We start from the raw sequence: 23919 nt of genomic DNA on the forward strand, positions 1-23919 counted from the left end.
GTACATATTTGTGAATTATTTCACGGATTTCAGCCTTTTGGATTATTTTGGACCATCTTCCAATTACGCGATTCGCTTGGATTTTACTTGTGCGAATGGAAATTTAATTAACTTCCTTGGATTTACATTTTTGGATTTCACTGTCATTGGATACTTAACCTTTCACCAGACTATCCATTCATGTGAAATCACCTTTTTCTCCACCATATTCCCTATGCTTCACTTTTTGTTATCAAGTAAGATCTTTGACTTACTTGCAGTTTCATCAAATACTTTTGCATGCAAAATCTGATCCCGCATTTTGCTAATTCCTACCCTATGATGAGACGGAAACTATTTCTTCGGAACTCTGCAAATTAAGGACTATCCATTTATTATTAAGTGTTTCCTTTTCAGATTAAATATGTTTTTAACTCTTTTTTAAAGTGTTTTTTCAACATGTTTATTAACTATTTGCTTATATATATATATATATATATATATATATATATATATATATATATATATATATATACCAGGTTATAGCTATTCAATAGTGATGACTAATGAATTTAGCAAGGTTATTAAGAGTGCTCTATAAAAGAAGAGCTAGATATATTTTCATTGATATAAACAAATTTACATGGTTGTGACACTGGACATGCTAATATTTTGGAGACATGGACGGTTAAACTTAGAAGTCCTCATTATGCAACTTAATAAAAGGTTTGTTCCACAGAAGAAACCAGACTGTCTGCTTGTCCGTCTGTTTATTCCATTTTCTCTCAAAAACTACTGGGTTGATCTGGCTGACATTTTTAATGAACTTTTACTATGATAAGGTGCAGTGAACTAAGTATTATCATTTAATACATTAGTACTTGATGCAAAAATTAGCCGATCTTCAACAATCAAGTTGGCATAAAGCAATCATTTTTAATCCACAGATTAGCAAAATAAAAAGATAAATTTACCTTCATTAACGTCCCCATTTTCATCCTATAAAAAAAGAAAATAGAAAATAAAGACATATTAAAAAAACATCTATAATATAAATCTCATCTGTCTGTTTAAATGTATGTATGTATGTATGTATGCTTAAAACCTTCGACAGAGGCGACAGATTTCAGGAGATTGGTATTGTTTTGAAGCTCGACCCTTCGGACGACAAATATCGAAAAATTAGCTAACAACATTAATTCCTTCACTCTTAACTGAGCACTTTTTTACAGGGAGAAGTTGCTTTTTTCTCTGATATTTTCAAAAGTTATCCTCTCTTTTTGATTGACTAGCTTTAATTAAAACATTTGTCACGTCTAGTCTGGCAATGGGCGCAACAGCAAAGACGTCACATTTTTTTTCACAATCTTTCCTCCTTCGCAGTACGGGTTCGAGCCTGCCTACCCATAACACTTTTTTTTTTTGATTGATACACACCTCCAAACACCCAGGCAACGCCGGGTATCCAGGCTAGTCTATATATATAAAAGGCAAAATGTGTGTGAATGTGTGTGCGTGTGTGTGCATTTTCATGTATGTCCGTGAAAGGCTTTTTTTGACGAGCTTTTCGGTCGGCTCCCTCATTCTTAAAACTTTTTATATCATGTCTAAATCATAATATCTACGAGTTAACAATGGAGGTCGCCTGTCTATTTAATTTGCCTGAGTTTGAAAAGCTAAATATTCCCCATTTTCCGATCGCCGCATGTGGATTGGGCTTTTTCGTATAATAAAAGTGAAACGAAGCTTAGTAAGACATCATTCCCGGCGCGATCGCCGGGAACATCCAAAAGTTATCAGCTTTGATCAATGCGGAATTTCATCTTATATCAGACAATTGCTATTCAATTTGGACAATTCCCCTTAAATGGGGAGTTGGTTTTGTCCCCACCATCATCTTGGGAAAGCCAAAAGTGCCCCGCATTGAAACAAAGTAAACAAACGCCAAAAGTGCTCTGCATTGAAACAAAGTAAACAAGCGCCAAAAGATTGCCCCGCAGTAAATAAAAAAGCTGCCACGTTATCGTACCGCTGCGATGACCTCATTAAGCGGCCATCTGTCAATCAAACCTCTTTGACTTTTTAAGTCTTTATTTAATATGCTTCTCAATTCCTCTGCACTCGTGGCCGAGATGGTTAGGTGGTTGGCTTTTTTCCCTTTCGTTTGCACCTTCGCGTCAAGGCTTCGGGATTCAATCCTACGTTCTTACTAAAATTTTTTTTTCTTTTAACGTTTTTTTTTAACACACACACCTCCAAATACCCGGGTAACGCCGGGTACCTCCCACTAGTCTATAATATAAATCTCAAATGTCTGTTTAAATGTATGTATGTTTGTAAGTCTGCCTAAAATTTTCAACAGAGGTGACGGATTTTCACGAGATCAATATCGTTTTAAAGCTTGACCCTTCGGACGACAAATATCGAAAATTGGCAAAAAACATTAATTCCTTCACCTTCAACTGGGCAGTTTTCTACAGGGAGGACTCGTTTTTTTCAACGATATTTTCGAAAGTCATCCCCTCTTTTCGATTGACTAGCCTTAATTCAAACCTTCATCACTTCTGGTTTGGTGATGGGCACAGCGGCAAAGATGTCTCGGGTTTTTTTCATGTTCTTTGTCTCCTTTGCAGTATGGGTTTGAGCCTGGCTGCCCCCAATTTTCTTTTTGTTTTTTTGCTCAACACACACCTCCAAACACCCGGGCAACACCGGACACCCAGGCTAGTCTATATTATAAATCTCACCTGTCTGTTTAAATGTATGTATGTATGTATGTATAAAAAAATAGAAAAGAAAGGCATATTAAAAAAACATTTATAATATGAACAATTTTGGGATGATGTATGGAATAAGGATCTTAGAAGCTGAGGGACTCAAACTGGGACACATTCCAATCAACATCGGTTGACTGCTAACGTACGTCATTTGTAAACAAATATACACAACCTGAGTTATTTGTTTTATTCGTTCATCTATACTATTAATAAAATTCTAAATGTTTATTTATTTATATACCAATAAAACTTTCGAACGGATGCACTGAATTGAAAAATTCTTTTGGTGCTTGGCCCCCCCCCCCAAAAAAAATTTTTTTTCAAGAAAATCTTTAAAAATCTTTATGATGTATGTACCTGTCACTGCACTAAGATGTCATATTCCAAAAAGCATGTAAATCGATCAAGTATTTATTTTTATTTAAGAAAATCAAATATTATGACAGGTTTTATTGGAGAAAAACTTGACGCCATGTTTATTTTGAATGATACGCGGCTAGCGATACCTCTTAGGAATCACGGAAATGTAAGATCAACAAGGGCAGACAATCGCCTTTTCACCTTCTGGAAAAAATGCTTTAAAATTAAACCATTCATAGCTTTTGGGGGACGCTGAAAACGAAAATAACATTTACAATTCAAGCAAACGAGTAATTTCCAAGATATGAAGAAATGTTACTTTTAAAAAAGTGGGGGATCACTTTTCTGTAATAATATAACATATAATGAGCACTCACTTTATGGCCACCTGTTCGTTTAAGAAAAAAAAAACATTTTGCCATTTTTTTTTTTTCAAAGTCGAGTGTCTCGCCCCCCCCCTTCCCATGTAAATAAAAACTTTTTGTTGGGAAGGGGGGGGGGTCACGTGTGGGTGCTCATTTTACGTAAAATTTTGTTCATTGTACATTGCCCCTCCCCCCATCCCCACACCCAAATAGTTCTGGAAATCTGCAGTGCCACATACAAGTGGGTCTGTACTGGTGTTGTTGTGTGTCGTTTGAGTTGATTGGGTCCCCTTTGTGTTGATTGCATCTTCAAATGGCCATTTGTTGAGTTTTTTAATGTGTGTATTGCAGCTTAACTCATTTTGAACTGGTGTGATTTCTTCCATGGTGGTTGTTGGTGATATCCTTGGATTTTATGTGTTTGATGAATGTCTGTGAGGGTTTGTTTGTTGGATCAGGTGTCGGAGAGAGTTAGTAGGCCTTGAAGGGTGTTGTTGATGTTTGCAGAGCTTAACTTTTTACATTTTGTATGAAGTCAGAGCTTGGTGTTGGTTCTAGGCTGAGTTGGTAGAGATGTTTGATAGTTATTGATTGGTCAAGTCTGGGCGAAATGTCGTACTCTTCAAAGAGCTGCTGCCTGCGTCAAAGGATGATATCGGCATTTGCTTGTCATCTTCCTTGTCGACCGCTTCTTTCTGCATGTGTTTTAGTATCACTTGTTGCAGAGAGGAGCGACCGGTGATTAAACCAATTGACCGTACAACTAAAATGTTAAACACAAAGGCAAAAGAAGGTAATAGTAAAGACAAGGAAGAAATGACAAACATTCAAAAAGAACAATAAGAACCGTCCTTTTTTATTGACAACCAAGAACGTAAGATCGTCAGGCAAAAAAAGAAAAATAATCTCTATATAAATAAAATGAACTCATTTTTTCGCGTCTGATTTTGACATTAATAGGATTAAAAATCAAGATATTTCATGCAAATATAATATGCACAAACGGCAGAACAATATCTGAGGTGTGTTATAGGCTTATTATTTCTCAAATTCCTCGATAATCTTAGATTCCTATACTTTTTCTGCTGAGAAGTCACGGCCAAAATCGGTTAAGATCAATGGAAGTGGTAAAATATTTTCTCTCTAATAAATTCCTCCTCCCCCTGCCACCACTTAACACCGTTTGGGGATCGTTCACAAGGAACAGTTGAGAAGAGAACACCGGTTTGGCTTCGTAGTTCTTTCATGTGAAGTTATTTAAAATCACTAAACTAAGCTGTAGTGCTCTGTGGCATAGTGGTTAGCGTGCTGGACAATTCACATTATATTTTCACGCTCGCGCCGACCTACCGTAGTCGTTTTTTTTTTCTTTTTTTTTTTCCTAAACAACTGGAATGGACTTTTCTTGGTGGCCGAACTGTTAACGTTGCAGATGTTTTTTTTTTCACACTTTATTTTCCTACTTTTACTCATGACTCCGGGTTTGATCCTTCCTACTTACCTACCATAACATTTTTTAAAACTCCCCCCCCGTCCCGGAAACAAACACTCGGGTAACGCCGGGTACCCCCGCTAGTAATAAAATAAAGGTGGATTGTCAGGATCAGGAGCTGGATGTCGGTAGACACTGGTATAAGTAACCGGACGTAGACAGGCTCTGAAGTGGTAGCCTGACATTGACTGGTCCTGCAAAGTCTTTTGGAAGGTTGCAGGCCTGCAGGAGGTACCAAGGGCTGGAAGGCTGCAGGAGGCACCTAGGCTGCTGGAAAGAGCCGAAGTAGGCAGGTGTTTCAGAGGCGTCTCAGAGCGCAGGTAGTGAAGGATGAAAAACTTTCGGAAGGTTAGTCCTGAAAAGGCCTGTTTGTGAAAAACTTTCTGAGTTTGTTGTGGAAAAACTTTCTGAATTGTGGAAAAGAATGTATCTTTACAATTGAATTTTACCAAGTAGTACAATCACGATGCTACATAAGGAGCCGTGGCATAGTGGTTAAAGCACTTATGGTGCTTCTTAAGATACAATCGACAGATCGATTGTTTTTTTAATATGTCGTTTTAAGCAAAATATAACATACTTAATTGTCATGCCAAAAATCGTAATATATCCAAAAATTATGAAAAATTGAGTAGAAATTTGTTTATAGTTAACGTAATTTTTATGGAAAATCTAATTTTTCTTAAACATTGTAAAGTAGATGGTAGGAGTCTAAACGCAAGGGACATAACCCAGAATGAATAGTTTAGATTACTTGTTCATGGCTGCAATATTTCTTGTCTCATAGCGACAGACATTTTTTTTACTGAAAACACAATAGCAGTTGTTCTACTTGATGAATTTTCGTAATTTTGGGATATATTACTTTGTCTGACAAGGCAATTAAGTACGTAATATTGTTTTTGAGTAATGTTCTAAATTAGTGTCGCTAAGAATTTTTCAATTTTACTAAGGACAGATAACTCTGTCTGTCCTAAATTAGCGTCGGTTCAAATTCAAGCAAAGAAAAGTTGAAACAAGACAGTAAAGACTAGTGATGGGATGATTCCAACATTTTTTTCCAATTCTGATTCAATTACCGATTCTGTTCTAAATTTCTGATTCCGACCTGATTTCCGATTCCGATTCTTTTAATATTTATAAATATTTAATTAGAGATTTGTTGTTTTTTTTTTTTGTAAATTTTCAAATTATTACATAAGCCCCCGGGTAATTTCTGAGTATATTTTTTCTCAAATGTGTAATGTATTGTAATGTATTGTAATGTATTGTATTGCAAATTGAAAGACAGCAAAAAGGTTTATTTTGATTTTAAACAAAGCCAAATTGTATCAGTTCGTCATTAGTGTACAACATGCTGCTTGAAAGTTTTCATAAACAGTTGAAAATAGTCGACGATTGGTAGGTAAAATGAGAAAATGATGTAAGAACAAAATATTAACCATGGCCACCCCCCATTGTTATGAGCGAATTTCTAAATAATAATGTTACAATTTTTTTTTTTTTTTTTTACAAGGAGGTCACCACTTATCAAGGCCCGGAAGCCACTCAGGGATAAGGGTTATTGCATGTACAGTACGTTATTGTTGAGATTTCATAAAGTGTCTACTTAAGCGGGCGGTAATCAAGAATTTGTTTACGTTGGATTTGAAGACATCCAAGTTGTAGTCAGGTGGGAAACAGGCAGACGGAACAGAGTTCCACTGGCGTCCTGTTCTAAGAAAGAAGCTGTGTTCATGGAATCTACGTTTTGATTTAGGCACAGATAGAGAGTGGGGAAAATGTTTGACAGTGGATTCAGCTAGACGGGTGTTTTTCGTAAAAGATTGAGGGGGGGACCAGAGATTGGAGTTCAGACGAGCACTTGCCATGGAAATAACGGTAAAACAAAAACAGGCTAGCAATGTCTCTTCTGTGGGAGAGAGGTTGCAGGGAAGAGGAAAGGGCATCCTCCACTATTTAGAAAACCATTTTTAACATGGAGAGGGCGTTGGGCTTCATTAACTATTATGTGCCTTCCTTCTATTAATGTTTAAATTTTATTTTAATTATATAAATTTGGTGGGTTATTAAATTGATTTGCTTTGCTGTAAAAAAAAAACAAAAACAAAAACAAAAATGAGATGCAAATAATAACAACAACTAGCGGGACCTGTGGAAATTCCACAGAGGACTCATTCATATTGATGCTGGTATTCATAAAGTAAATAGAGATGCTCTGATATTATTGTAGCTCTTTTGTTAAAACTGCAAAAGTATTTATCTAAGCTAGCAGGGACGCCCGGTGTAGTGAGGTCATAAAGTACATTTAAATATGATATTTTAATTCTTGATATATATATATATATAACTACTTCATTTACTCACATAAAATTAATATACGAAAGTATAGATTTATGCGTAAACTTTAAGTATTTACTTCAAAAGTGCTCAATACGTAGGTAGAGCTAGTTAGTAATTTATAAAATATATATGGTGATTAAGCTACACTGAATATTCCGTGTTTCATCCACTCTAGGATTCGTCAGGCTTATGCGCGAATTCTGTGGTTGTTTATCGTTTTTATATGGTCCTCTTCTGTTGAGGATTTTAGTTAGCCAATCAGCTTTCTAGTATCCACCGCGCCCCTTCCTATCAGCCAATGGGCATGCATTTTATCGAACAAAGGATCTGTTTTAAAACTAGTTTAGTGGTTTAAGGCAGACATTTTCTTTTTTTTTTATATATATAAATATACATATGTGTACATACATATATGCACATATATATACATATATATATATATACATACATATATGTGTGATCGTTTATGTATATTCATGTTTATTTAATTTATTTATTTGTTTATTTTCTATTGTTTTTGTTAGGTTTAAAACTATTTTGTATCGCTATCCTAGAGTAAATTTTATTTTGTGAACACAGTTATTTGCTATTTCTCTTCTACAGTTAAATAGATTTTGGGGTTCTTTAAAGTACAGGATAGCAAATTTTTCATGAAGGCATAATTTACATGGGTCGTCTAAATGCCTACACGTCGTAGCTTGTCTTATTATTTTCCATTCGACTACCAGCGAATGTCCGCTTTCTTTGAGTTCCCAGTATTTATTCACTAGTGTTGTTTTTATACAGTGTTTTTTTTATTGTGAAATGTACTTTTGTGGTCATAGTATCGGGTTTTGAAATCTAAGGAAGTCATGCCTACGTAATATTTTTTGTTATTTGGGTTTTCTTTCGCATCTAACAAAAAGCGTAGTTTATCAGGCAACAATATTTGCGCATAAGCCTGACGAATCCTAGAGTGGATGAAACGCGGAATATTCAGTGTAGCTTAATCGCCATATATATTTTATAAATTACTATATATATATATATATATATATATATATATATATATATATATATATATATATAAAATAAAATAAAATAAAATAAAAATTACAATTAAATTTACCAAAATGATCCAAGGTGGTAAAACTAAAGTATATTATAAATATTAAAGAATTAATATTTATAAAGTAATCACAACCAGATGTAAAAGCTCGATAAAACCAAATAGGAGATAGAGCTTATAATATGAGCAAATAGTAAATAAAACATGTTAAAAACACTTTGAAAAAGAGTTAAAAACATATTTAATTTGAAAAGGAAACACTAAATAAGTGGATAGTTCTTAATCCACTGAGTTTCGAAGAAATACTTTCCTTCTCAACAGAGGGTAGATTTAGCAAAATGCGGGATCGGATTTTGCTTGCAAAAGTATTTGATGAAACTACAATTAAGTCAAAAATCTTACTTGATAACAAAAAGTGAAGCAGAGGGAATAGGGTGAAGAAATCACTTTTTTCTTCACCCTATTCCCTCTGCTCCACTTTTAAACTTCTTTTTGTTGACTTTTATAGAAATTAATGTTTGTATTCAACTTTGTGCTTGAATTTGTTACAATCTTGTTCAAACTTACTTTTTTGATTGATTTTTATAGAAATAAAGGTACTTGTACAGTTTAATCAAGACATCACATAATGAAAATATCGAAAAAAAGTTATATTGTATGTATCCGTTTTGAACTGAAGATTTCGGGGGAAAAAAATTACACTTAATTTGATAGAGTAGTTTTTTTTTTTTTTTTTTTTTTTTTTTTACACATTTTTATGACAGCGCGTTGAAGGTAGCCATCTTTGAATTTTTTTGAACATGCTATGGGGAGATAACTTAAAGAGCCGACACTCCCTCCCCATCTAGCTTTTCTTCCTAAAAATCGAACCTTATTGCTCGGTATCATAACAAATTGTTTTTCCGCTGTAAAAAAAAAAAAAAAAAAAAAAAAAATGAATTTTTTTGGAGAACTTCATTCCATAACCGATACGTACAATATAAACTATTTTTTTTTCTTTCGATATTTTCACTTTTTTAATGTCTTGATTAAACTGTACAATTACCGAAATAAAAGTTTGTATTCAATGCTTAAAACTTCTTTTGAATATTAGATATAAACATTTTTGAACACAAATAGGTCACAAATGGGAAGGAGAAACAAGTTGCATAAGTTATCCAAAATTATGAATAATTTCTGAACGATATTTCCTTTTAAATATTGTATCAGTAATAATAATGATTACTGAAAAGTTTGGTATTTTTAAATGAAGTCTAGCTTATATTTTTAACGAAAAGAAAAACAATAAATTATATATTACTGTACTCGATTTATAAAATAACGAGCTGCTTGAATCTGAGCCGACGCTAAGACAGACAAGAGTTAACTGCGCTTCCTATATTGAAAAATTCTTAGCGACGCTAATTTAGGACATTTACCTGTTTCTTTTTTTTTTTTTTTTTTTTTGCTTAAAACGATATAGGCGGACGTTGTCGAGAGTGTCCCCACCCTTCTAAATTCCACAAATTTCACTCTTTCTTTTCTTTTTTTCTTTCTTTTTTTTTTTTCCTTGTTAATAATCGATACGATTACAGATTTAAGTTTCGGATTATTATAAAAATTGAAAAAAAAAAATTTTTCCCAACTTTTCAGGTGAGGGTTCAGTTTTCAATTATAACGTTGTACTAAATTGAACACGAAATTTGTGACCACGCTGAAAAAAAAAAGCATGGCAACTCTCTCTGATGTGATCAGAAGATAGGGGTTAGAACGGAGAAGTAAAAAAAAAAAAAAAAAAAAAGGAAGATTTCTTTACCCTCCTCGCTTCCCTCCTCCAACTCTTATCTATGTATCTACCCCCCTCTCTCTCTCTCTCTATCTATCTATCTATCTATCTATCTATCTATCTATCGTGGTCACAAATTTCGTGTTCAATTTAGTACAACGTTATAATTAAAAGCTGAACCCCACGTGAAAAGTTATGAAAAAAAAATTCTTTTTTTCAGTTTTTTTTTTTATAATCTGAAACTTAAGTCTGTAATCGATGATATTAACAGGAAAAAGGATGGGGGGAAAGAAAAAAAAAGAAAAGAAAAAGTGAAAATTGTGGAATTTAAAGGGGGGGGCACTCTCGACAACGTCCGCCACGATATATTTTAAAAATCCATTTGTCGATTATCATAACAAGCACCGGCACCGCACTTGCTAACAGTTGTCGCCCAACACCTGAAGAAGGCCGGAGGCTACATCGACCGAAACGTTATGAAAATTACACTGAAGAAGAGAACAGTAGTCCGAAGAATCCAAATAATACAAATAATCAATCCTCATCTCAAAAATTCAGAAACGTAGTTGATAAAAAAATGTCTAACAAGGAAATGAGGATGACAGGTGAAAAGCCTGAAAAGGTTAATAATAAAAATACAATTTTGGGCGCACGTATAGAAGCGGTCCCCTGTGTAATTTTTTATTTTCGTTTTTTTTTTTACATTTTTTTCAGCAGATTATTATCGAACGGTCACTAATCTATCTGATTATCAAAAAACAAAAACTCAATATTTATAATTTTTAAGGGGGTGTTCCGTTTCTAATACACCGTTATAGTAAATCGATCCCCCATTTTGGAATCATCGACGTTTTTCGGCCAATTTCGTGAATCTAGCCTTTTTTAAAAGCAGTTTGGCCTTCAAAAAGGCTTAAAAGGGCTAAATCCTTGAAATTTGGCCTAAAAAAGTCGAGACTTTGAAAATGGGGATCGAATTACTAGCAGCCCTTAAAAAATGATAAATATTGAATTTTTTGTATTTTTTTATAATCTAGTAGATTAGCGACCATTCGATAATAATCCGCTGGAAGAATGAAAACAAAAACAAAAAAAAGACGAAAATAAAAAAAAAAACTACAGAGGTCGAGCCTACCGATTGCAATGTGCGCCTAAATTTTGTGTATTTCAGTATAAAAAACAACAATTTATCTAAAAAAATAAAAAAATAATTTAATTGAACATTTAAGGCGAGATTAATCGAAATGGGTGAGGTCGAACTGGGAAAAGTTTGAAGTATTTTTGCGTGTTTAAGTTTTTTGACATTTAAGACATTTTCTTAAAGCTTTTTCTTTTTCCATCCAAGTTTTAAAAAAGACATGAAAAAGATGAGAAAGTTCAAAACTACTTACGACACACATACACTGACCCATGTTGTTTGTTTTCTATCGATTTTTAGGAGAAATGTTTTTTTTTTCTTCTCGGACGAAAGTTCGAGCGAGAAGGAACAAAACAAAAAACTAAGGAAATACTTTTCTACGAAAAGAATAAAAGTTTCAAATTTACTTTCATTTTTTGCTTGAAAGGGAATATAAAAACCAGTTTCTTTTTAAAATAAGAACACACACACACACACACACACACACACACACACACACACACACACACACACACACACACACGCACGCACGCACGCACACACACATATATGTGTGTGTGTGTGCGTACATATATGTGTGTGTGTGTGTGTGTGTGATCCGGTGCTGTTTATGAAAAAGATTTGTATCATCTCAGAAACGATCGTACACTAATTGGTTGTTAATGTGGAATTCTTTGGTCCTACAAAGATGATTTTTCCATTAGCACAATCTTATATATATATATATATATATATATATATATATATACACACACACACACACGGATAACAACCTCTCTCTCTCTACACACACACACACACACACACACACACACACACACACACACACACACACACACACACACACACACACACACACACATATATATAGAATTTAGGAAAACTCGTCCCGGGAAAACTCGTCTCGGGAAAACTCGTCTCGGGAAAACTCGTCTCCGGAAAACTCGTCCCCTTTCGCTAGGTAGGAAAACGAATTTAGGAAAACTCGTCCCGGGAAAACTCGTCTCGGGAAAACTCGTCCCCTTTCGCTAGGTAGGAAAACTGGTCCCGTATTGAATAAATATCGATTGAAAACACATTTTATGATCGTTCTTGAAGGAGATATTGCTTTTTAAAATAGACTATAGCCCCCCCCCCATAATATTTAAAAAAAATATTTTTATTTGTTTAATGTTTTTTTTTTTTTTTTTTTTCTACCTAACTGGCTAAGTTCTTAGTGGTTTCACTTATTTTAAAGCGTTTATTATGTTCATACAAAGTTAATTAAAAAATTTTTTGGTTCTTATTTTAACGATGTTTTTTGGAGTCATAAAAACAATAATAAAAAAAACAAAAAAAATTAAAAACTGGGAGCGTTACTTTTTTGTTTTTGTTTTTTAATTATGATAGTTTTTTGTTGTTATGTTTTCTTTTTCGCTCATACTAAATGCAATGCACTCATGCGTTATTTAAAATTATAATTCTATCAATTATCAACATTTATTGTCGTCCTGTCAAATTTTGCAAAAATTAACTAATAAATCAAAAGCGAAATATTTTTTTGGCGCGAGAGATGCCATATGCTAACAATCTCTCGTTAACTCATTTTTAATTTTTTTAATTTTTACTTCAAAATTCTAAAATCAATCATTCAGAGAAAAAGTAATCACTAAATAAATTTATTAATCAATTTTATTGAAAACTCCGCTATCGTTTATCAAGAATCTTTTTAATTTCATTTTTTGTTGGTTGTTTTTCCGAGGGAGATATACCCCCCCCTTTCTAAATTATATTTCAAAAAATATTAAAATTTTGGTTTGTATTACTGTACACATAGATTCGAAAAATAATAAACTAGACAAAATACTGTTAGAAATTCGCTCAATATATATTACCTTGACATAGGTTGACATATATTCGGTGTTTTTTTTAATAGTATTTTGTCTAGTTTATTATTTATAACACCTATTCCCGAACTTACTGTGTTTAAGAGAGAGTCGGCCGCTATTTTGAATTGTCCAATACGAATTTAGGAAAACTCGTCCCGGGAAAACTCGTCTCGGGAAAACTCGTCTCGGGAAAACTCGTCTCCGGAAAACTCGTCTCGGGAAAACTCGTCCCCTTTCGCTAGGTAGGAAAACTGGTCCCTTATTGAATAAATATCGATTGAAAACACATTTTATGATCGTTCTTGAAGGAGATATTGTTTTTTTAAATAAACTATAGCCCCCCCCCCAATATTTTTTAAAAAATATTTTTACTTGTTTAATGTTTTTTTTTTTTTTTTTTTTTTTTTAAATAAAATCGATTTTCTAAGTGTCCGTTTTCTACCTAACTGGCTAAGTTCTTAGTGGTTTAACTTATTTTAAAGCGTTTATTATGTTCATGCAAAGTTAATTACAAATTTTTTTTTGTTCTTATTTTAACGATGTTTTTTGGAGTCATAAAAACAATAAAAAAAAACAAAACCCCAAAATTAAAAAAACAGGGAGCGATTCGATTCTTCGTTACGCTTTTGGTTTTGTTTTTTTAATTATGATAGTTTTTTGTTGTTATGTTTTTGTTTTCTGTCATACCAAATGCACTCATGCGTTATTTAAAATTATAATTCTATCAATTATCAACATTTATTGTCGTCCTGTCAAATTTTGCAAAAATTAACTAATAAATTAAAAGCGAAATATTTTTTTGGCGCGAGAGATGCCATGTGCTAACAATCTCTCGTTAACTCATTTTTAATTTTTTTAATTTTTACTTCAAAATTCTAAAATCAATCATTAAGAGAGAAAGTAATCACTAAATAAATTTATTAATCAATTTTATTGAAAACTCCGCTATCGTTTATCAAGAATCTTTTTAATTTCATTTTTTGTTGGTTGCTTTTCGAAGGGAGATATAGGTTTTATCCCCCCCTCTCTCTCTAAATTATATTTAAAAAAATATTAAAATTTATTATTTTCTTTTTAAAACCAAATCTCCCTCAGTAATTTCTTTAATTTTCTATTTTTTAGCGATTATCAAGACCCCCTAAGCATTATTTCTCGTTCTCCCGTAACACTCGACCGACATGTTTTTTGTTTGTTTTCTGTTTTTTTTTCTTTACCAAATAAACGGTTCCAAATAAATTAAATAAACAACATAGTCGGCGAGGTAGAAAAATCGATTTTACCCTTTTATAAACAACAGTAAATTCTTTTTATATTGATATAAAAAAAAAATATGCGGTCTCGTTTATGAACATAATAAACGCTTTTATTAAAAACACAAAAAAAACATTAAACAAGTAAAAATATTTTAAAAAAATATTATGGGGGGGGGGGGCTATAGTTTATTTAAAAAAACAATATCTCTTTCAAGAACGATCATAAAATGTGTTTTCAATCGACATTTATTCAATACGGGACCAGTTTTCCTACCTAGCGAAAGGGGACGAGTTTTCCGGAGACGAGTTTTCCGGAGACGAGTTTTCCGGAGACGAGTTTTCCCGAGACGAGTTTTCCCGGGACGAGTTTTCCCGGCACCGTCCAATACATCGGTAAACACTGTATGTTTTTCGAGCTGAATAAACATGTTACATTGAATAAAAACACGAAAAATATATCCAGTTTTTGTTTTTTGACAATTTTTTCGAATCTATGTGTACAGTAATACAAACCCAAATCGATTTTACCCTTTTATAACAACAGTAAATAAGTAAATTCTTTTTATATTAATAGAAAAAAATATGCGGTCTCGTTTATGAACATAATAAACGCTTTAAAATAAGTGAAACCACTAAGAACTTAGCCAGTTAGGTAGAAAACGGACACTTAGAAAATCGATTTTATTTAAAAAAAAAAAAAAAAAAAAACATCAAACAAGTAAAAAAAATTTTTTTTTAATATTATGGGGGGGGGGGGGACTATAGTCTATTTAAAAAAAACAATTTCTCCTTCAAGAACGATCATAAAATGTGTTTTCAATCGATATTTATTCAATAAGGGACCAGTTTTCCTACCTAGCGAAAGGGGACGAGTTTTCCGGAGACGAGTTTTCCGGAGACGAGTTTTCCGGGCACCATATATATATATATATATATATATATATATATATATATATATATATAGTCTTTGAAGTTTTTAACCTTTAAAACTATACAAAAAAAATATTTTTTATGATTCGTTAGAAAACCATCTAAGTAAGTTCCGGGAAAACTCGTCTCCGGAAAACTCGTCTCCGGAAAACTGGTCCCCTTTCGCTAGATAGGAAACCTGGTCCCTTATTGAATAAATATCGATTGAAAACACATTTTATGATCATTCTTGAAGGAGATATTATTTTTTAAAATAGACTATAGCCCCCCCCCTAATATTTTAAAAAATATTTTTACTTGTTTAATGTTTTTTTTTTTTTTTTTTTTTTTTTTTTAAATAAAATCGATTTTCTAAGTGTCCGTTTTACTGGCTAAGTTCTTAGTGGTTTCACTTATATTAAAGCGTTTATTATGTTCATACAAAGTTAACAAATTTTTTTTGTTCTTATTTTAACGATGCTTTTTGGAGTCATAAAAACAATAATTAAAAACAAAACCAAAAAATTTAAAAATAGGCAGCGATTCGATTTTTCGTTGCTTTTTGTTTTGGTTTTTTAATTATGATAGTTTTTTTGTTGTTATGTTTTTGTTTTCTCTCATACAAAATGCACTCATGCGTTATTTAAAATTATAATTTTATCAATTATCAACATTTATTGTCGTCCTGTCAAATTTTGCAAAAATTAACTAATAAATTAAAAACGAAATATTTTTTTGGCGCGAGAGATGCCATGTGCTAACAATCTCTCGTTAACTAATCTTTAATTTTTTTTAATTTTTACTTCAAAATTCTAAAATCAATCATTAAGAGAAAAAGTAATCACTAAATAAATTTATTAATCAATTTTCGGGTTTGTATTACTGTACACATAGATTCGAAAAAGTTGTCAAAAAACAAATATATAACAAATAAATGTTATCAAAGGCAAGATAAATTACTTTTCTACCAAACTGGATATAATTTTCATGTTTTCATTCAATTTAACATGTTTATTCAGCTCAAAAAGCATACAGTGTTTACCGATGTATTGGAAAATTCAAAATGGCGGCCGACTCTCTCTTTAACACAGTAAGTTCGGGAAAAGGTGTTATAAATAATAAACTAGAGAAAATGCTATTAAAAAACTACCGAATATATGTCAAGTTATGTCACGGTAACATATATTGAGCAAATTTCTAACAGTATTTTTTCCGGAGACGAGTTTTCCGGAGACGAGTTTTCCGGAGACGAGTTTTCCGGGGACGAGTTTTCCCGGGACGAGTTTTCCTAAATTCAAGTAAGTCATTTAATCACCTGCAATCACTGCATCAACTCGCTCTCGAATTTACTATAATACCAATAATTTATTTTTCAAGGGATCATCAGTTGTTTACCATGAAACACTGTTTCGGGGATTATATATATATATATATATATATATATATATATATATATATATATATATATATATATATATGAGCAAATAGTTAATAAAACATGTTAAAAAACACGTTGAAAAAGAGTTAAAAACATATTTAATCTGAAAAGGAAACATTATATATATATATATATATATATATATATATATATATTTTTTTTTTAATTTAATTAAATTTTGATTTTTAAATTTTTAAAATTTTTTAAAATTTTTAAATTATAAATCACATTATTTAATATATGTATATATATATATATTCACACTGAGGAAAACCGGAGGAAGGATCAGTCGAAAATTATGTGCTTTTGAAAGAAACGTTCTCGTTTTTTTTTTCAACAGACTTTTTGTATTCTTACACGTCAACACACAGGAAATAAATACAGAAAAGATATAAACATTTATATATTTTTCGTATTGATTTTTTATTCTCGTTTTGTGAGAATGTGAAAATCTTGCAAAACTTTTTAATTATATAATGTTCGGCCGAGAAGTTTAAAACATCAACTTCTATTCAGCAGTTTAAATGCTTTCAATCTCCATTCAAATTTCGAAGTGTCACAAACTAATTTAGTCTTTTCTTTTTCTAATATTAACAAAGAATTAAAATCGCTAAGATTCTTTGCAAAGAAATCGAAATGCATTAATGGATTTAATTTCATAATTTTGTATATTTTTAAATAGGATTTTTGGAAAGTTCGTTTTCGTACACATTCATTGCGTTCTTGATTTTAATAAATAAAAATAAGGTTTAAAAGTAATAAGTCACGCATTTCTGAGAAACGCACGTTCACAGAAAAGTTATACAGTTTTATTAATCCAAAGGCGAAGAAATATATTTCGTTTTGTGTTTTTGGTGATTAATTTGTCAAGAACCTGTTGCACAGTTTTAACCTTTACCTACTTTTTTTTTTGTCACATAAAAGGGAAGTAATAGGGTTGCCAGACCATAATAAACATTTGAAGCCAAACTTTTCAGAAAAAAAGGCTAAAAGAGGCCAAATTGAAAACTAAAGCCACATTTTAAGAAATTAAAAGCCCTCCAAAAAGCTAAATGGAAGTTTTTTTTTTTGATAATTGCTATAAGAGGCTATATTGAAGATGTCGACTCTAAGCTTTATTGAATACGTTAGCTCCAAATATTTACATCGTCGTCGTCGTCGTCGTCGTATTATTATTATTATTATTATTATCATTATTATTATTGTTGTTGTTGTTGTTGTTGTTGCTGCTGCTGCTGCTGCTCACCACCACCATTATTATTGTTGTTGTTGTTGTTGTTTTCTCAGTAGTTTCCTATGAAATTGAAATCATGTATTTAAAAAAAAAAAATTTTTTTATATGCTTCCTTGGGGTAAATTATTATTATTTTTTTTAAAATGAAATACAATTGTGCTAAGAAATATTGGCACTCCTACATTACACGGACGGCGCCATTTTTTTGGGTGCGTTTCATTAAATTGTCACCAGGTGCAATTCTTAGATGAAAGTGCAGAATACTTAACGGTACCTATGCACTTATCATACCGTACTATTTTTAATTCAAGTTAAATTCAAGTTTTTATTTCTCTTACCTTGAAGTTGGACATAAAATCAATATTATGTTTAAAACAAAATCAACGTTTTTTCACCCCCCCTTATAAAAAGTATATAAAAATACGTCAACTTTTTTTTTTTTTTATCAATTATTTATTTTTTATATCGCAAATTTTTTCACATAAAATGTTAAAACAAATGTGCCGTATCTTTACACCGTAAAAAATCCTTTAAAATTATCACTTGTGTAGGAGGTGTCTTGACAACGTCCGCCAACTTATATTTTCTTAGCAGACTTTTCAATGTTTTTACAATTATATATTGATACATATTCAATAAATATTTTGGTTTTCAAATATTTTTGTGTTCGGAAAAAATAATCTGCTGCTTTGTTATTTATTTCCCTTGTTATTTGACCAAGAAGAAATTAAAGTTATCGCCCCTAAACAATGGCGCTGTCCGTGTAATGAAGAAATGCTAATCAATAAACAAAATATCTTACACATCCTAAAATACCGAGGCCAAAACTTTGCCTACTGATGTTTTTGTTATTCATCAGCTGTCATCTTGCTAACTGGTGCATCCATGTTTCATCCTCATCACATACTGATGCAATCCTCCCTCCTTTTAGTTGCGTTGAAACCAACACTGAATCATCAAAACAATATTTTTATCAACAGAGAGCAAACATAGCAGCCACTTTGAACCCAGCTTTCTTACAGATAAATGTGCACAAAAAATGGTGTCGGAATTTTATCTTGCTTCCAGATAAATTTAACGCTAAAGTAACTAACCTGAAAAAAAAAAATGACAGCATGAAACAAAAGAGGGGGGGGGTAAAGAATAAAATATAAAGGTCTTGCTTTGAAACGAAGAAAAGATTTTATTCACAATAAAATTAGTTACAAATTTTTCCCTTTGCAGGCATTAAATTAAAAAAAATACCAAAGTAACATATAATAAAAAAAATAACATTGGTTCTCATAATGAAGATGTCGTATCCAAGAACGAATACAATAATAAGATTCAAAATAGTAGTGTCTAATCACACTCTCTTATGTAGTAAATTTTAGGAGTGTACTCACAAATTGAAAGCCAGTCAGGCACATGCCTTTTTCTTTTTCTTTTTTTTTTTTCTCATTTAAAGTTCTTTTAGAATTTTCTCTCCCTCATTTGCGTGCAAACCGTGTCGCATATCCGGGTATTCTTGCCGGGTTTTCTTCTTTGTAGGATGTTCCAAAATTCCTTGTCACGTAAAATAAGGTATTTTCTTTTTAAATAATTACACTCCCTCAAAAATACGTGCAAAACCGTAGTCACGTAGATAGTTTTCAGAAGTATGCCTCGTCGCATGCCCAGGGTGTTCTTGCCAGGTTTTCTTCTTTGAAGGAGGCTCGTCAAAATTCCATTTTCGGCCCCAGGCAATGAAACAAACGTACAATCTCCACGTTGGCAGAATTTCAAAAAAGAGGCCGAAATCCACGCTGAGCTCGTGATGTCATCACGGAGCTAGCATTTCCCTTTTCTTCCAATTAAAGGGAGTTTCATACAAACCCAAAATGTACGAAACTAAGAATCAAAAAAGATACAAAATACAAAAAATCAAATACAAGAACCAGATAAAAAATAATAAATGTAAACAGGGGGGGGGGATGTACCATTATTGGTACCAAAAAAATTCCAACATTGGTAATATCTTCAACTACTCTGCTATCTTATACAATTTCAATTTATAGTCAGCTAAAACGAGTTTGTGGACTTTTTGGTTTTGGTACTTGTACAGTTTAATCAAAACATTAAAAAATGAAAATATCGAAAAAGTTTAAATTGTACGTATCCGTTATGGAACGAAGTTCTCCGAAAAAAAAAAAATTCACTTAATTTCATCAAGTAGTTTTTTTTTTTTTTTTTTTACAGCGAAAAAACAATTTGTTATGATACCGAGCAAAAGGTTCGATTTTTAAGAAGAAAAGCTAGTATTAAAGGATGGGGAGGGACTGTCGGCGCTTTAATTGGAGTTATCTCCCCGTGGCGTTTATTAAATTCAAACAAAAATTTAGAAAAAGTCCAAGATGTCTGCCTTCAACGCACTCTCATAAAAACGTGTTTTTCCGCTGTAAAAAAACAAACAAAAAAAAACTACTTGATCAAATCAGATGAAAGTTTTTTTCGGAGATCTTTAGTTCAAAACGGATATGTACAATATAACCTTTTGTTTTTTGCCGATATTTTCATTTTTTAATGCCTTGATTAAACTGTACAAGTACCTTGGTTTTTTCTGGACCAATTGCTGAATTTCTACAACCTGACCATTTAGCATCTTTTGTGTTCATATGATTGCTTTTAAATTCTAACCATTGTTTCTGACAAGCAGAGTGAAAATAACACTTATCAATTCATTGTTTTCCTTGAACAGTATTTTTGTTGGAAGTTTTTGTACCAACAATTTTGTATCCCCATGTTTATATTTGTTATATTTTTTATTCTTGTTCATGAGTTTGCTGTATTTTGTACCTTTATTGAACTTAGTTTCGTATATTTTGGTTTCGTATGAAACTGCCATTGCTTTTGAATAAAATGGCAATGCTAGCTCCTTTGGAATGAGGTCACTGAATCCAGTGGGAAAATCTTCCTTTTTGAATCCTGCTAACCAGGAGAGTGGACATTAGCATTATTGCCTGTCATGGACAAGGATTCCTGAAGCTTTTCTTCTGGAAGAATAACCTGGCAAGAATAACACTGGTCACGATGAAGCAAAGTCTTCCTTAAAACTTTTATATACGCGGCGATGGTATGCACGTATTTTGAGGGAAAGACATTTGGAGTAATATCAAAGCTTTTAAACTGACAGTAAAAAAAAAAAGGCAAATGACTGTACAATTTTGTGAGTACTCCTTAAGTTTCATTTTAATGGTAGTCATTCATTATAACGACGTTTACAACTTAATAACCAGTTTTTTGTTTGTTTGTTTTTTGTTGTGCTAGTTTTTGTTACTTGGCAATTTTTGTATTTGAGTGTCTGCAAAGTGAAAAAATTTGTAACCTATTTTGTAAATAAAATCTTTTCTTCATTTTAAAACAAGACCTCTTTCTACTTTATTCGTTTACTCCTACCCCCCTTTTATTTTATGCTGTTATTTTTTGTGCATGGTATTCATTTCACGTTGAATTTATCTGAAGACGAATAACTTTCTGAAATTGTTGCCATTAGAAAGTAAAATTCAGAGGTTAGTTTGAAAGACAATTTGTATATACGGTCAAAAACATTAAACCGAATATGATAATAATGATGATGATGATAATGATCATGAGAATGATGATGATGATAATGATCATGAGAATGATGATGATGATGATAATGATCATGAGAATGATGATGATAGGATGACGACGACGATGATGATGATGCTGATGATAATGATAATGATGATGATGATGATGATGCTGATGAAAATGATGATAATGATCATGAAAATGATGATGATGATGATGATAATGATCATGAAAATGATGATGATGATGACGACGATGATGATGATGATGACGACGATGATAATGATCATGGCGATGATGATGGTGATAATGATCAGGAGAATGATGATGATGATGACGACGATGACAATGATGATGATGATGATGACGACGATGATAATGATCATGACGATGATGGTGGTGATAATGATCAGGAGAATGATGATGATGATGATGATGACGATGATAATGAATATAATGAATATAATAATAATGATTATCATAACTTTATTTTTCGTCATTCCTTCCGATCCAGGGCAAGTTGGTTGATGGACGCCCAACTGTTAAGAGATGTCCAATGAAAAACTTTTTCCACCTTCTCCTTGGCTTTTCTCTTCCTCTTTTGCCTTCTAGCATACCCTCGAAGCATATCGAAGGCCAGTGGGTGATTGTCTGACATGGCCCCAAAATGTAAGTGTTTTACTTTTGATTTAATCAAACTAAGAATGTAGGGAAGTAGTTTGACAGAGGGTGGATATTTTTTTAATTTTTTTTTTTTCGATCAGGCGATGTTCCATAATGAAACGCATTACGTGAATTTGAAACACCTCAATGCTAGTTGTTTAGTCCATGTGATACAATTGAGGCCATGCGCATTGAGTATGTGCATTGAGCTTTTATTCACAATCAATTGATGGTTGGAGATGGAACGGTTCAAATATGAATTTCATCATTCAATGCAAAAAAAAAAAAAAAACTTTGAGCGAAGACAACTTTCATTACAAACAATTATTTTTATAATTTATTTGTGGAATAAGAATTTTTTTCAGTTTCAGTTGAACCGTGGCTACCGTAATATGATGGGCCTAGCGACGACTATAATTTAGTTTGGTGACATCATGAACATCGGTCTGTTGAAATTTGGTCACGTGTCTCATGACTAAACCGGAAGTTGGTTTAAAGTTTTTGAGGGTTAAATAAATTTAAACACGCCGTCGAGATGTATAGTTCCAAGATGCCGAAGTAACTACAAAAATGGACTAAAAGTTACCGTGTTTTCACCCCCCCCCACAAAAAAAAGGAAATAATTTACCAGTGGATTAATGCAATAAAAAGAAAGGATTTTACTCCATCTAAATATAGCAGTGTAAGTGTTAAAATGTTTGAGATATTTAAAAACAAAAACAAAAAAAAAACGCACTTTTTTATTTTTATTTATTTTTTTTTTAGAACGTATTTAAAAATAAAAATGAAAGTATGTATATAAAAAATGAATTTTAAATGTAATTTAAGTTATGTGCTGAAATAATAAATTATTATTTAGAAACTTATTTAAAATGGGGAGTATGGTGAAAATATTATGTACTTTCACCTAACAATTTAATAAAAGCGATATCGTAAAAACGGAATTCCTTGTTTAAATAATTCTAAATAAGAAAAATCATTTATCTTTTTAGTTCAACTATTTTACTATGCAATATTTATATCAGCGTGAAATAGATTAAACTTTTTTTTTAAAAAAAGTTTATGGTCGTTTTAGGTTAAATTATCCCCCCCCCTTTTTAACTAACATCTCTTTATATCTTGGAAACTACTAGTTTGCCGTAATTTTAAACGTTATTTTCGTTTTCAGCACCCCCGAAAACCTATAAAAGTGGTAATTTAAAAGGATTTTCCAAGGGTGGACTAATTCTACACATTTACCTTATTTTTTTATTTTATCGTTTTTTGTCATGTAATTTTCTTTTTTTTTTTGTGTATTAAGTCAAACATGGTACGATTTTCTTTTAAATTATTTCGGTGCTAGTGCAGAGAGTGATCCGCGTTATTTTTTTTAAATCGTATTTCCACGTTTAATTAAAGTTTTATGATGTGTGTTTTTTATTCAATTGTAAGGTTGAAGTATAGAATAGGTACAAAACACCCTCCCCATGTTAAGAATGGCTTTTTAAATAATAACGTTATTATTTACGTCCGGATCACTCTCTGCACTAGTACCATTATTTCTTTAGGTATGTGAACTTCATTTTCGATCTGAGGACATACAGCGAGAGGCATCAGCATTTGATGAAAGGACTGGAAAGACAATTAGTGTTAAATTTAAAAAATCCCTATCTTAAGGATGGTGCTATTCCTCGAATATTACCGAACTGTCCCTCCTATTTATCGTCATCAACCACTT

At 32.1% G+C, this 23919-nt stretch overlaps 1 protein-coding gene across 5 annotated transcripts in view; it reads right to left on the reverse strand.

Moving 5' to 3' along the window:
* The window catches only part of LOC145252814 (opioid growth factor receptor-like), an 81010-nt gene that overhangs the window by 51658 nt on the left and 5433 nt on the right, over positions 1-23919 (reverse strand). For 3 of the 5 annotated variants that reach the window (XM_080112780.1, XM_080112781.1, XM_080112779.1), the window contains exon 2: positions 954-978. In XM_080112780.1, the coding sequence (XP_079968906.1) occupies positions 954-978 (25 nt within the window). Of the gene's footprint in view, positions 1-953; positions 979-11517; positions 11782-23919 lie in introns of those variants that run through there. The other 2 variants (XM_080112782.1, XM_080112783.1) reach the window with 2 other exon arrangements.

Source organism: Euprymna scolopes, chromosome 29, assembly GCF_053919585.1.
Source record: "Euprymna scolopes isolate OS-2025 chromosome 29, ASM5391958v1, whole genome shotgun sequence".
In the NCBI taxonomy this organism is placed as follows: domain Eukaryota; kingdom Metazoa; phylum Mollusca; class Cephalopoda; order Sepiida; family Sepiolidae; genus Euprymna; species Euprymna scolopes.